Source organism: Mustela nivalis, assembly GCF_964662115.1.
Source record: "Mustela nivalis genome assembly, chromosome: 1".
Lineage (NCBI taxonomy): Eukaryota > Metazoa > Chordata > Mammalia > Carnivora > Mustelidae > Mustela > Mustela nivalis.
The window spans coordinates 28,438,298-28,452,555 of NC_139020.1; the positions used below are offsets into that span (position 1 = coordinate 28,438,298).

The 14,258-nt window shown below is 35.3% G+C and overlaps 1 protein-coding gene across 1 annotated transcript in view; it reads left to right on the top strand.

Annotated features, from left to right (window-relative positions):
- Positions 1 to 14,258, top strand: part of LIPI (lipase I) — a 53,951-nt gene continuing 39,693 nt past the window's right edge. The window contains exon 1 of the mRNA XM_082692027.1: positions 1 to 220. Within this exon, the coding sequence (XP_082548153.1) occupies positions 175 to 220 (46 nt within the window). The 5' untranslated portion in view covers positions 1 to 174. The remainder of the gene's footprint in view (positions 221 to 14,258) is intronic.

The following is a 14,258-nucleotide window of genomic DNA, read 5'->3' on the forward strand; positions in this document are numbered from 1 at the left end:
AAGAGAGGACAAACTACCTCACCTTTTCTACAAACAGGGAGGAGCAAAAGGTCAGGAATCTTATGCTAAAACCTACCAGACTCTGGCAATCTTACCAAAGAGAAACCTTAATGAATTTCAGAATTTCTTTTTTGCTGAGTTAAGAGTGCTGCTTTTACTTTTATTGGATTCCAAATGAAAGTATATATTTTTCTCTGTTTGATGTGCTGGGCAAAATCTGGTAAGAACTAAATGACTTGATTTATCTTACCAAATTGTGTGTAAGATAATTAGTACAGTCTTAGGAATCTGGGATAGAGAATCTTATGATATCATAGTATGAAAAAAAATAGTATGATTTGGGTACTAATTATATCAAATGGGTAATCATGAAGAAAGTTTGTATATATATATGTGTGTATGTATATGTGTTTCTTAAATTGTATATTCTGTATTTTTTTTACTTTCTAGAAAATTAATAACTAGAAATCCTTTTACAGGAAGATGTAAATAGAGGACAGAAAAATTCAAAAGAAAGAATAATTCAGTAATAGAGAAATTAATTCAATATTTGAGAATCATGACTTACTAAACATGTTGTTTCAATTTCAGTGTTCAAGTAGTCTTACTTTTGAGTAAACTTTTTACATAGCTAAGTTGCTAATTGCCAAGCAAACAAAGTAAACATACCTCAACTTTTTTTTTAACCTATTATGCTAAAGTATAACAAAACAAAAACAAAAATGGGTTTAGAGTAATAAAATAGAATTTTATTCTCCCGGTTTACTGATTTATAGTAATAAAGTTTATTAATATTGGTGATCTCATTTACTTCTTTCTGGTAATAAAGTAGAACTAGAACTACTTGTTCTACTTTATGATAATAAGTAACAAATTTAAAATTCATGATGAATAGATTTTTGTGCCTTTGCAAAGGCAGATGATTTTCTTTATTTTAAACTTCCTTTTAGAAAAAAATTCTTGAATGCATCCTTGAATAACCTTAAAATATCACCTAGAAGTTTAAATTATTTCTCGTTTCTTTTCAATTGGATATTTGGGTTGATCAAATTCTAGAAATGTTTGAATTTTATAAGCAAATGGAGAATTTAAGTGATATTATTATAGTTTATTATATTTTTCTCATTGAGATGTTTCTCGATAAGCATTTATATATTTGTATAATGTATGATAGTGGCATCTTAATTTAGAAGTCAGAGAAATTTGAAGTCCAGCCCCCTAACTTTGTGTCATTTCTTATTTGCATTATTTTAGAATCATAGTTTATACTCCAAACTCCTGTGGCAAACTTTCTAAGATTATTGTTTTGATTAGTACTTAGGAATTACCTAAATTTTCAATCGGGAAAACTCTGATATAATTACTATGTATGTTTCTGTCTCTGTTGACTGAAATAGAATAGCAGGCCCTTTAGATATTAATGACAGTAAATAGAAAATAAGGAAATTAAAGATTTCAGTTATTCTCGAAATCATTCGTAACCCATGCAAACTCTTGGTGCTCCTTCTCATTTTCCTGGAAATCCCACATGCTTAGGAAATCATTGAATTTTCAGCAATTAATTTCATATAAGTATGTTTTATTCAAGTTATAATTTCCCCTTCCTTCTCCACTAGAGATTTTGATATGTGAGAGCCCGCCTCACATTCCTCAACATGAAAATCATTACATGATTGCATCTCCCTTCAAAAAGGGAAAAAAAAAAAAATCTGAAAACCTGGGATTATCAGATGTTTTAAACATTTTTAAATGGAGGGGTGTCTGGGTGGCTTAGTGGGTTAAGCTGCTAGCCAAACCTTGATTTCAGCTCAGGTCGTGATCTCAGGGTCCTGGAATCAGCCCTGTGTGGGAGCCCCATGGGGAGCCCATATTGCCTCTCAGGTAGGGCTCCCCATGGGGCTCCGTGCTCTGCAGGGAGTCTGCCTGAGTATTCTCTCTCTCTCTCTCGCGCGCGCTCTCCCTCTGCCTTTTCCCCCAGCTCACACTCTCTCTTTCTCTCCTTCAAATAAATATCTAAAAAAAAATTTTAATGGAATAAAAGGGGAATGGAGAAGTAGCTGAACAAACTCTTTACAGATTTGTATCTATATGCACATATATTCAACTTATATATAAGTACAGTTTCTGATTCATACTAAGTGCTTAAATGGTAGTTGTAGCTGTAAGGGTCAGCAAATATTTCTGTATCAGGCCAGATGGTCAACATTTTAGGTTTTGAGGGCCATGCAGTCTCTGCTGAATCTAATCAGCTCTGTCATTGTAATATGGAAACTGCTCTAGACAATTCATAAACTAATGAGTCTCATTGTGTTCTAATAAAATTTATTATAGACAATAATATTTGAATTCGTTGCAATCTTGACGTGTCACAGAATATTATTATTTTAATTTTTTCCCACCATTTAGAAATGTAAAAACCTGCCTTATCTTGCCAGCCAGATTTGGCCCTCAGGCCCTAGTTTGCCAAATCTCCTGTTCCAGTAACTTGGAAGAGATGTTAAAGATACTTAATTCTTCTTTCTTGTTTTACAGTTGAGGACAGTGAAATTCAGAAAAACTGAGTCATTTTTCTAAGATAACAATTGTAATATGCAATATAAAATACTCTGTAATCTTGTTTCATTTAGAGATTTTTATCCACAGGCTGGAAGAGAGGCCCAAGATTCTGCAATTCTGGGCGCCTGGGTGGCTCAGTGGGTTAAGCCGCTGCCTTCGGCTCAGGTCATGATCTCGGGGTCCTGGGATTGAGTCCCGCATCGGGCTCTCTGCTCAGCAGGGAGCCTGCTTCCCTCTGTCTCCCTCTCTGCCTGCCTCTCTGTCTGCTTGTGATCTCTCTCTGTCAAATGGATAAATAAAATCTTAAAAAAAAGAAAAAAAAGATTCTGCAATTCTGATAAACTCCCAGTTAACGCCTGTGGGTGTGTGGAACTACACTTTGAGAAGGGAGAGTGTAGAAATTTGTAGAACTTGGCAGGCTTTGTAGGGCAGTGATCTTTCCAAAACCCAAGGCACTTAGCTCATTGCCTCAACAAATTCATCATTATTTTTCTCTACATTGTATAAAAATTCATATATTTGTATTAAAATTTTATTAAATTTGTATAAGTTTGTATAATCTGTATTAAAAAATCTCATGTGACTAGTAATTTACCTCTACTGATTTGCTAAAATCACATGCCTACAAGCAGCTTTAGTACAAAAGTTTAAGATAAGGGTAATCTGCAAGAACATGGAATTTGCATTTAAAAGATCCAGATTCAAGTCCTGCTGGCTTGTTTTATCAAGGCCAAGTCACTTAAGCTCTGTGAACCTCGGTCTCCTCATTTTTAAGTGGTAGTGAAAGTCATAAAGCTCAGAGGAGGTAACATAAGTGTGTGATTTGCTCAATTATAAATTAGGTTAGTATAATCCACTGTGTGTTTTTCCATGTACATTTTCTCTGTAATTGTCTCAAAGTACTTGCCAGGTGTAGGCCTTCACATTACACAGTTGGGGTAGACCTGTATGGACTGTGGGTATCAGAATCCCCTGGGGTATGCATTTTAAAATGCAGATTTCTGGGGCGCCTGGGTGGCTCAGTAGGTTAAAGCCTCTGCCTTCAGCTCAGGTCATGATCCCAGGGTCCTAGGATCCAGCCCTGCATAGGGCTCTCTGCTCAGCGGGGAGCCTGCTTCCTCCTCCCTCTCTGCCTGCCTCTCTGCCTACTTGTGATTTCTGTCTGTCAAATAAATACATAAAATCTTTAAAAAAATGCAGATTTCCGGGCACCTGGATGGCTCAGTGGGTTAAGCCTCGGTCTTCGGCTCAGGTCATGATCTCAGGGTCCTGGGATCGAGTCCCGCATCAGGCTCTCTGCTCAGCAGGGAGCCTGCCTGCCTCTCTGCCTACTTGTGATCTCTGTCAAATAAGTAAAATATTTTTTAAAAAAATAAAAAGGCAGATTTCCCTACCAAATCAGAATCTCTGGGGATGTATCATTTTAAACAAACTTTCCCAGTCTTTTTAACCCTTATTTTTAAAACCATGCTTGAGAATTTTTTTTTTTTAAGATTTTTTTAAATTTATTTAACAGACAGAGATCACAAGTAGGCAGAGAAGCAGGCAGAGAGAGAGGAGGAAGCAGGCTCCCAGCTGAGCAGAGAGCCTGATGCGGCCCTCGATCCCAGGTGACCTGAGCCGAAGGCAGAGGCTTTAACCCACTGAGCCACCCAGGTGCCTGAGAATTCTTGATGTAAAGACTTACCAGACATCTACTTTATTTTGTTTGTGTAGTCATCTTCATTTTCCACAACTTCCCGAACGTTGATTTGCCCATTTGGAAAAGTTACTGATGGAATATCGTGGTTACTTATGACTTGTTAAATCGTGTATATTTTCTAAATGTGCTCTGATTATTTCAGAACCCGAAGATTAAACATACTTTTACTTCTTATTTTGCCTTCTGCCCCTTGCCTTCAGAGATACTAAAGTTCTGGCTACAGTTTTGCATCTTAATTAACTGTGCGGCCGTATAAACCTGTGTTTTTGTAGGCATAAGGTCAGTCTTTTGTTTCATACCTGACAGTTTGCTGGCCCCAAAAGATCTTCATTCTTTTTATTGCACATGAAGATAATGGAGCTAGTGAATTTAGGTTGCTCAACTGTTTGCATGATCGTTTGTGCCACGAGTATGGTTGTGCTTTTCAGATGTCACTCATAAGTGTTCTTTAATTATGCGATTTTCATATATAAAATGAGGGACAGGATAGCAAATATAAAGCAGCACAGTGCCTGACTTGGAGTGAGTGCTGAATAACCACTAAGCATTATTACTATCTTTGATGGTACTGTTATCGCTGTTAACAAATACGTATTGTTTTCAAAAATGAGGAAAAGGAAAGAAGAGGTTTTCTTGGAGTCTTTTGAGGGTGAGAGTGGGGTTTCAGAGGAGTATCAGAGGAAGTCGGGTTAAACCTTTCCAGAATGTGTTAGATTTTTTTATTGGCTTTTTTTGGCTGGGTTTTGAGGCTTCTCTGTTACTAACTTGGTCAACATTCAAAGCTGCAAGGCAAGGAACACCTGGTGGCTCAGTGGGTTAAGCATTTGCGTCAGGTCATGATCCCGAAATTCTGGGATCAAGCCCCTCATCAGGCTCTCTCCTTGGGGTGGAGAAGAGGAAGATCTGCTTTTAATCACTGTTAAAAATCCCATGATAAACATTCATGTTAATAGTCAATGGGTATAATAATAAAAGTGATATGGGAATATAATTTTAATTAATCTTTATTTGATTTTTAAGAAGATTAAGCACACTTTGAGGACTTACTGAGCCATTTTCCTATTTTATTTTATAAATATCTGTTTATATCTTTCTCTTAATATTCAGTTGGGTATTTTCTTCCTTTGTATTTTATATGTAAGTATATCAATTTCCTTCATACCTTGCATTGAAAATATTTCCCTAACTTATATATCCCTGTCTTTTGGCTAGTGTACAGTGTTTATGCACAGAAGTTTGAAATTTGTGTGCTGTGAAATTTATTAGTCTCATATTTTATAGTTTCTTTTGTTTTTATGCTAGAAAGTCATTCCTTGAACTAAGGTCATGCACATATTGACTATATTCTTCTAGTTCATATAAGTTAAAACTTTCCCAGAATCAATTATCCTAGTCCTTGTTTATTTAAAAATCTATTATCTTTGATTATGAATTGCCATCTTTATCATGGGTAATATTGTTTATTTCTGGGTGTTACCTTTCTGTTTCAATCTGTGTATCAATTCTTGATTCAGTTTCAGAGGCTTCTTTTTAATCGGTTTATAATATAAACATAATTTTAATCATTTTTATGATTTTATTATTATAACTGACAGTTTGCTGTTTTTGTTGTAATGTTATAGCTGTTTGCTATAAAATTATGATTTTATTATCTTTAAAAAATCATTTATTTTCTTTGGGCATTTATTCCCTTCCTGGAGACATCTCATTGTGACTTTAATTTAGAATCGCATTACCCATATAAGTTAATATGAGTCTAATTGATTTTGTAATATCTCTTCCTTTCTGGATCATGATATATCTCAGTGTTTATTCAGATCTTTTCTGTTCCTATGTAAGGTTTTTAAGCTTTGATGTTTTCTTCTAAGGGTATTCTATTTTTCTTTCTTCCCTTTGGTCTTCTTTTCTCGGTCTCTTCCTCCTTTTCTTCATCTCTCCTTCTCCTTTTTTTCTCTTCCTCTTTTCAAAGAGCTAGTTAACTTGCAAATCATAGGAACCTGGTTCAAACTAGCTAAGGAAAGAAGAAATATATTACCTCCTATAACTGAAATTTTTTACACTAAATACCACTGGATCATACTGGGAAAAAATGATTACCTTCTGTAGCTTCAGGATGTTTCCTTATAGCTTGAAATCTGGAAGGAAGGAAGCCACTTTCTCTCTCAACTTCCCCCAAAAGGTCCTAAATGGACGTGTTTGAATTTCATATCCTCCTGTGGTCTAATCCTGGGTGTAGGCTGATTGCGTATTCAGATTGGCCCTGGATGAAGGGAGAGCATGTCTTTATGGTGAGTTCCAAAAATTCACGTAGTGTTGGGGTGTGGGGAAGTTTTCAAAAAGAAAAGCTGGAGAGCTGGGAAAATATAAAATATATTTATAATATTAATAATTATATTTTTGTGTGTTTTAATACTTTTCTTTATTATATTTTATATTGACTGTTGCTAATATGAGCCAAGGCTAATGGTTTTTGTATATTTATATGTCTATACTACAACTTCCATTGGATTAATTTTTTTTAGTTCCTATTTTCATATTTTTAGGTAGAATATTGTATCACATGAAACAAATAATGATGTCATATCCAACGATTATATCATATTTCTTTTTCTTATACTATTGCTAAGTTAGAATATGGGGCAGCAGATATTTTTATACTTTCTTAATTTTAATGGAAATAATGTCACCAGTGTTTCATCGTTAATACGATAACCGCTATTGGAATGAAATAGGTAGTATTTTATCATTCTAATAAAATATACTATTTTTAATTATGTAAAATAATGTTAGTTAAAATTAATTTTTCTTGTCCTACTCTTGTGCTGTGGACTGTGCTGTGGACTATGGGTGCTTAGTTGTGTATTATTTGGGAATTTTGCTTCAAAATTATTGCTTGAGTTGTAATAATCTCTACTTCACATACCTATCTGTGGGCATGTTTGTCCTATCTTTGTTATGTTTGATATTAGAGGTGTTCTATCATTTTTTTTTAATATTTTATTTATTTATTTAACAGACAGAGATCACAAGTAGGCAGAGAAGCAGGCAGAGAGAGAGGAGGAAGCAGGCTCCCCTCAGAGCAGAGAGCCCGATGCGGGGCTTGATCCCCAAACCCCGGGATCATGACCTGAGCCGAAGGCAGAGGCTTTAACCCGCTGAGCCACCCAGGTGCCCCAGAGGTGTTCTATCTTTTAAAAATGATCTACTAAGCTTTGTATTTTTTCACACTTTGTAAAAAAGTTGACATTTGCTGTAAGTTTTAACTTAATTATTGAGATTATATTGAGGTTATTGAGGTTATAACATAATACGATAAAATACTCTCATTTAAGAGTACACTGTGATGAGTTTCAAAAAATATGTGCACCGCATTTTACATAGCATGTAACAGTCTTATCAGTCAAAGTATAAAACCTTTCACTGCATCCCCCCAAAGTGAACTCTTTGCAGTTAATACCCTCTCCATCTCTGGCTCTAAGCAAATCTCCTTTCTGATACTCAAGATTAAATATCTCTTTTCTAGAATTTCATACAAATGGAATCAAACAATATGTACTTTTTTTCTTGGAGTCTTTTGGTTAGTTAGCGTCATGTTTTTGAGACTCATCAAGGTTGTTGCATGTACAGATAGTTCATTCCTTTTTATTGCTGGGTAATATTCCATTGTATAGCTATACTACAATTTATATATCCATACTCATTTTGATTGACATGTAGTTTTTTATAAATTCTACAAATTTATAAATATTGTGGACAAGTGCTTTTCTTTTTCTTTTTTTTTTTTCAAAAATTTTATTTATTTATTTGACAGAGCAAGCAAGCAGAAGCAGGGGGAGCAGCAGAGGGCAGGGAGAAACAGACTCCCTGCTGAGCAGGAGGCTCGGCAGACCTCCATCCCAGGATCATGGGATCATGACCTGAGCCAAAGGCAGTCGCTTAACTGACTGAGCCACCGAGGCGCTCCAAGTGTTTCATTTTTCATGGGCTAACGGTTGAAAGTGACTTTTTAGGGTCATTTAACATTTTAAGAAACTACTGAACTGTTTTCCAAAATATTGTACCATTTGGTCACTTTCATCAGCAATGAAGGAATCTTGAAGTTGCTTTGTATCTTCACCTATATTTGGTTTCGTCAGTCTTTATAATTTTCGCGATCCTAGTGGGCGTGTAGTAAGGTATTATTTTGGTTTAATTTATATTTTCCTGGTGATGTATGATGTTGAGCATCCTTTCTTGAGCTTATTGGCCATTATACCATCTTTTGTTAAGTGTCTTCAATTCTTTTGACAGTTCTTGAATGTTTTACCTGTCTGTGTATATACAAATGTACATTCCCTCCACCTCACATGTACCGGACACAGGTGGTTTTCAGGTGTACATATCGCAAGCCTGCATATTCATATTCTTAACAATGTCCTTTTAGGAGCAGACGTGTTTCATTATGACAGTGTCCAGTTTATCAGCTTTTTCTTTTATGTGTTCCACTTACTGTAAACTTGTCTGAGAAATCCTTGCTTACTTCATAATCATTAATATTTTCTCTCAGTATTTCAGACACGTTGCCTGCTCCCTGCCAGAAAATGAAGCCAAATCAAAGCAAGCAGAATTGAGAGAAAGAGAAGCAGAAAAGATGGGTCTCTTACGCTAGAGCTAATTAAGCTCCCTTAAAATTGGGGCACCTGGGTGGCTCCATGGGTTAAGCCTCTGCCTTTGGCTCAGGTCATGATTTCAGGGTCCTGGGATCGAGCCCTGCATCCAGCTCTCTCCTCAGTGGGGAGCCTGCTTCCCCCTCTTTCTCTGCCTGCCTCTCTGTCTACTTGTGATTTCTCTCTCTGTCAAATAAGTAAATAAAATCTTAAAAAAAAAAAAGACCTAAAATTAAAAGCCCCTTCTAGGGTTTCTATTGAACATCCATGATGTTCTCTAAGGTCCTTTGACTCTGACTCGCCAGAACTTTATTGTCTTTCAGAGCATTTGTGACCTTTGAATTGTTCAGCTTAGAGCTCTTTGTGGACTGTTACTCTCAGCATACATGGGTTTATATTCAGCAACCTACTCATGGGGACCCCACTGCAGATTTCGGAACTCTGCCTCCACATAGCTCCTTCCATTGCGGCATCTGATATTAATTCTAGTTACCCTCCCTAAACTCCCATCTTTCTCCCTGGTTTGGGAACACCACTCTGCTTTCCTTGGGTCCAACCTTCCTGCATGGCAGACTATTCCAGGCAGAAAGCTATTAGATTTAGTGTTCAAATAATTTATTTCCTTTCTTTTAGAGATCACAGTTCTGATCCCTTTGTTGTCCAGTGTCTAAACTTTTATATATACATTTTACCCAGAATTCTAGTTGTTCATAGAAGTAAGAGGAGTCTGGATATCTTTCATGACAGGAATTGAAGTCTATAAAGCATAATTGTGATAAAACATACATAAAAATAACCATCAACTCTGTTGATAATATCCTTCAATACACAAAAGTTTGAATTTTGATAAAGTACAATTCATCTATTTTTCTTTTATTGCCTGTGCTATTTTTAGTAATGTTAAAAAATAATGACTTTTTGATCCAAAGTCATTAAGTTTTCTCTTAAGTTTTCTTCTAGGAGTTTTACGATTTTAATTCTATCATTGTCTTTTCTTTTTCTCTTGTAAGAATTTCACTTAGAGTATATTTTCTCTGATAGAAGTATAGACATCCCAATCTGCTCTTTCCCCACCATACAGCTTTATGGATGAATAATTCACAAATATAATTGTGTATATTTAAATTGTATAATGTGATAATTTGATACACATATACATTGTGGAATGATTGCCAAGATCAAGGTAATTCATACATCCATCTCCTCTCATAATTAAGATTGTGTGTGTGTGATGAGAATGCTTAAGATTTACTCTCAGCAACTTTCAAGTTTACAGTATTATGACAGAACCAAAAATAGTTTCATATTATTAACTATAGTCACCATGCTGCATATTAGACCTCAGAACTTCCTCATCTTACAACTGGAAGTTTGCAACCTTTGATATGTATCTCCCCAGGTATTCCTCCCGAACCTCTGGTATAAAATTATCTCTTTGTAAAAAACTATTTTACTTAGCATACCCTCTAGTTTTATCCGTTTGTTGCAGATGGCGGGATATACTTTTTAATGACTGAATAATACTCTATTATGTATATACACTGCATTTTCTTTATCCATTCATTCACTGGACATTTAGGTTGTACCCCTGCCCTCTTTTGGTAACTTTCTGTGTTGAGTATGTTTTTTTCATCCTAAGTGTCTTTAGATGTAAAGTGAATCTCTTATAGATAGCATATAGTTGGATGCTGGCTTTTTATCCACTCTCAATCTGTTTCTTTTTATTGGGGGTTTAATCCATTTATGTTTGAAGTTATTAGTGATAAGGAAGCACTTATTTTTGCCACTTTGTTGTTTTTTATATGCTTTATATGCTTTATAGCTTTTTTTTGTCTTTCATTTCCTCTTTTATTTGTGTTTAGTTGATTTTTTGTAGTGACATATTTTGACTTCCTTTTCCTTTTCCTTTGTGTGTATTCTATAGATTATTTTCTTTGTGATTATCATATGGATTATATGTAACATCCTAAAGTTATGACAACCTTTCTTAAATTGATACTAACTTAACTTTAAAAAATAGACATCAATAAAAACTTAACTTTTACATAAATAGCTACTTCTTTACAGCTCTGCGCTTTCCTCATTTTCAGTTATTATGACAAAAATTTTATCTTTATATTGCATAACATTAACATAGGTTTATAATTATACTAATGCATTTGTCTTAAATTCTGTAAAAAATAAAAAGTAGAATTACAAATCAAAATACAAAAATGCTGTTTTTTATATTTGTTCGTGCATTTGCCTTTTCCAGAGCTCTTTATATTTTCATATGACTCTAAGTTACTATCTAACATCTTTTCATTTTAACTTGAAGGCTCCCATTAGCATTTCATGTAGAACAAGTCTGTGGTAGTAAACTCCCTCAGCTCTTGTTTGTTTAAGGAAATCTTAATTTTGTTCTCATTTTTGAAGGACAGTTTGCTAGTTATAGAATTGAAGTTAGAAATTTTTTCTCCTCACCAGTTTAAATACATAAATATATCGTCTTACTGTCTTCTGGCCTGCAAAGTTTCTGCTGAGAAATTTGACAATCTTATTGGGGATTCTGCTAAGTTTTTGATACCTAGAACTTTATTTTTCTACTCCTAATTTAATCTACCAGAATTGAGTCAATTTAATGTTTCTTAGGAGTTTTAATATATACTAGTTAACGTTTTTTATCATTTGAAAACTTTTGTTTTTATTTTCTCTACCTGATACTAATATTACCAATGTAATCAATTATATGATGTCCCAATAAAGCTAAACAAAATGAAACAAAACAAAAACTCATTCCCTCGGGGCATCTGGGTGGCTCAGTGGGTTAAGCCTCTGCCTTCGGTTCGGGGTCATGATCTCAGGGTCCTGGGATCGAGTCCCGCATCGGGCTCTCTGCTTGGCGGGGAGTCTGCTTCCTCCTCTCTCTCTCTCTGCCTGCCTCTATGCCTACTTGTGATCTCTGTCAAATAAATAATAATAAAAATCTTAAAAAAAAAACCCTCATTCCCTCAGTAGCATATGACTTAAAGAAGTATTACTCACACTGGGTGGGGTAAGGTGGGAATTGATTAAGCAGCAACCATCAACTTGGCTTTTTTGCCCCTCTCTCTCCTCTTCTATCGGGCCAGACCAAGGATATTTTCACGGCGATGGCAGAAGTATGAGAGGCCAGCTCCATAACACGCAAGCCCATTTCAAGCCTCTGCTTGCATTAGGTCTACCGGGGTCCTATTTTCCATGGCAAACTGTATGTGCCCATATCAAGAAATGAGGCAAATCACTAATTATGATAGTAGAAGAATGACTCAAAAGTTACAGGGAAAATGGCATGGATTCAAGAAAGAGTGATGAATTGGAGACACTCTATAATCGAGTACACCAACCAGCTTTCCTTTTATTTTACGTTGTGTAGAATATACCTCCCCCATTTCTTTAAAACTTCCTGTGTGCTTCTTAAACTTACAGCCAAGTTTCATATAGAAATATTATTTAAATTCTAGTTAGTTAACATACAATGCAATCTTGGTTTTAGGAGTAATTTTAGTGATTAATCACTTACAACACCCAGTGCTTATTTTTCGAATGAAATCTGAGATTCTTTGCTTTTTAATGGACAATTTTTATACAATTACATAACTTTATGTATCATATATGTTTTCTTCTCTAGTGTAATTGTGTCATTTTGTTTCATGTTTTCTACTTTCTATCTTTTTTCATTTTCTTTTGTGTATGTATACTGTTTGCTATACTTTTTTTTTTAGCGTGTACAAAGTTATGAGTACTGTTTTATATAGCACAGTGGTTAACATTAAGGTTTTCAATATCTTTTTAAAGCCTGTTTGTTAAAAATTTTAAAAACTGACATCATTTGAATCCCCCAGTTAAGGAATTTTTGTACCACACTTATTTCTCTATACTCCTTTTAACCTGTAGTCCCATTTTATTGGTATATTGACTTATATTAATAATTAAATATTCTTAGCAAACATTTGAATAAGAATGCCTTTGATATTGCATGTGTGTTTCACTCAGTTTTATAATATATACGCTTGTTTTGGTGTCTTACCTATTTCCATGTGAACTTTTGATCTTACAGTAATACTATGAGTTTCTGTGAATCTTGTCTTCAGTGTATCTGACATTTATTTACCAGCGATGATGTCAGGAACTGTACTATGTCATTTATGAGTGGTGTACTACAGGAAGGATATAAAGTCATTAGGCCACAAACTTTTTTCACTTATAACCTTCATTCATTACACTTTTATCTGTCTAATGTATTGTTTTGGAAGACAAATCTGAAGTCATCGTGACTTCATTCCTCTAATTTAACGTGGATTTTCTGCCTTGATGTTCTTAGAATATTTTTCTCTTTCTCAGTCGGTTAAGCATCTGCCTTCGACTGAGGTCTTGATCCCAGGGTCCTGGGGTGCAGTCCCATATCAGGATCCTTGCTGAGCAGGGAGCCTGCTTCTCCCTCTGCCTTCTGCTCCTGCTGCATGTGCTCTCTCCCTCTGATCAATCAATCAATCAATCAAAAGACAAACTAGTTTCTAGGAAGCCTTTTGGTGAGTCTGATTAACTGCTTTGCTTTAGATTGTGATGTGTCTTTTCAGTTTGCACATCCTGGAATGCAGTTACTTCCTTAGTCATTATAACTGCAACCTCCTCCCTGTCCAGATCCTCCCCCGACCCCCCTCAGGGCAACAGTGATGATTTTTAACTTCTTGTCACTTAATCATCACTTCCTGTCCCATATCTGTGTTTCCCTTCATAATTCAAGTCTTTCTTCCTTCATTTCTTACTGTCAGGTGAGCATTCCATGTTTTAGCACATGTAATACAAATTTTTATTTTACACTTGCATTTTTTCGTTTCTTGAGTTGTAATATCTCATTATTCCACTTTTAATTTTATGCTAATTTTTTTTACCTCAATACATTTTCTCTTGATGTCCTCCTATTTTTGAGACATGATTTTTCTTGTATTGGAATGAGAGTGCTGTTGAATTTTCTGCAACTACTGCTACATCGGCAGTAGATAATAGATTGCTCTGTTGATTGTTTCAAGTGATTTCTGTCCCTTACTTTATCAGAGAGATCCTACTTTTTATTCTTCATTACACATCCGAGAGCCAGGTAAAATCTACCTTGGCTTGAAGCGGACCAGCAGTTTGGGTATATTGATTGATTGCATTTGGCCTTCTCAGAGTTTCAGCTAATGGAAACATTTCGGATGGTGGAAAGATGGATGTACACAATTCGCTATGCAATTTGTATAGAGTAGTAAGCAGTGATGTTGCACTGCGGTTTGATTTATTTCTCCTCTCCACTTCCTCATTCTCTAGGACTTAGGACAAATGAGGTTTGTTTC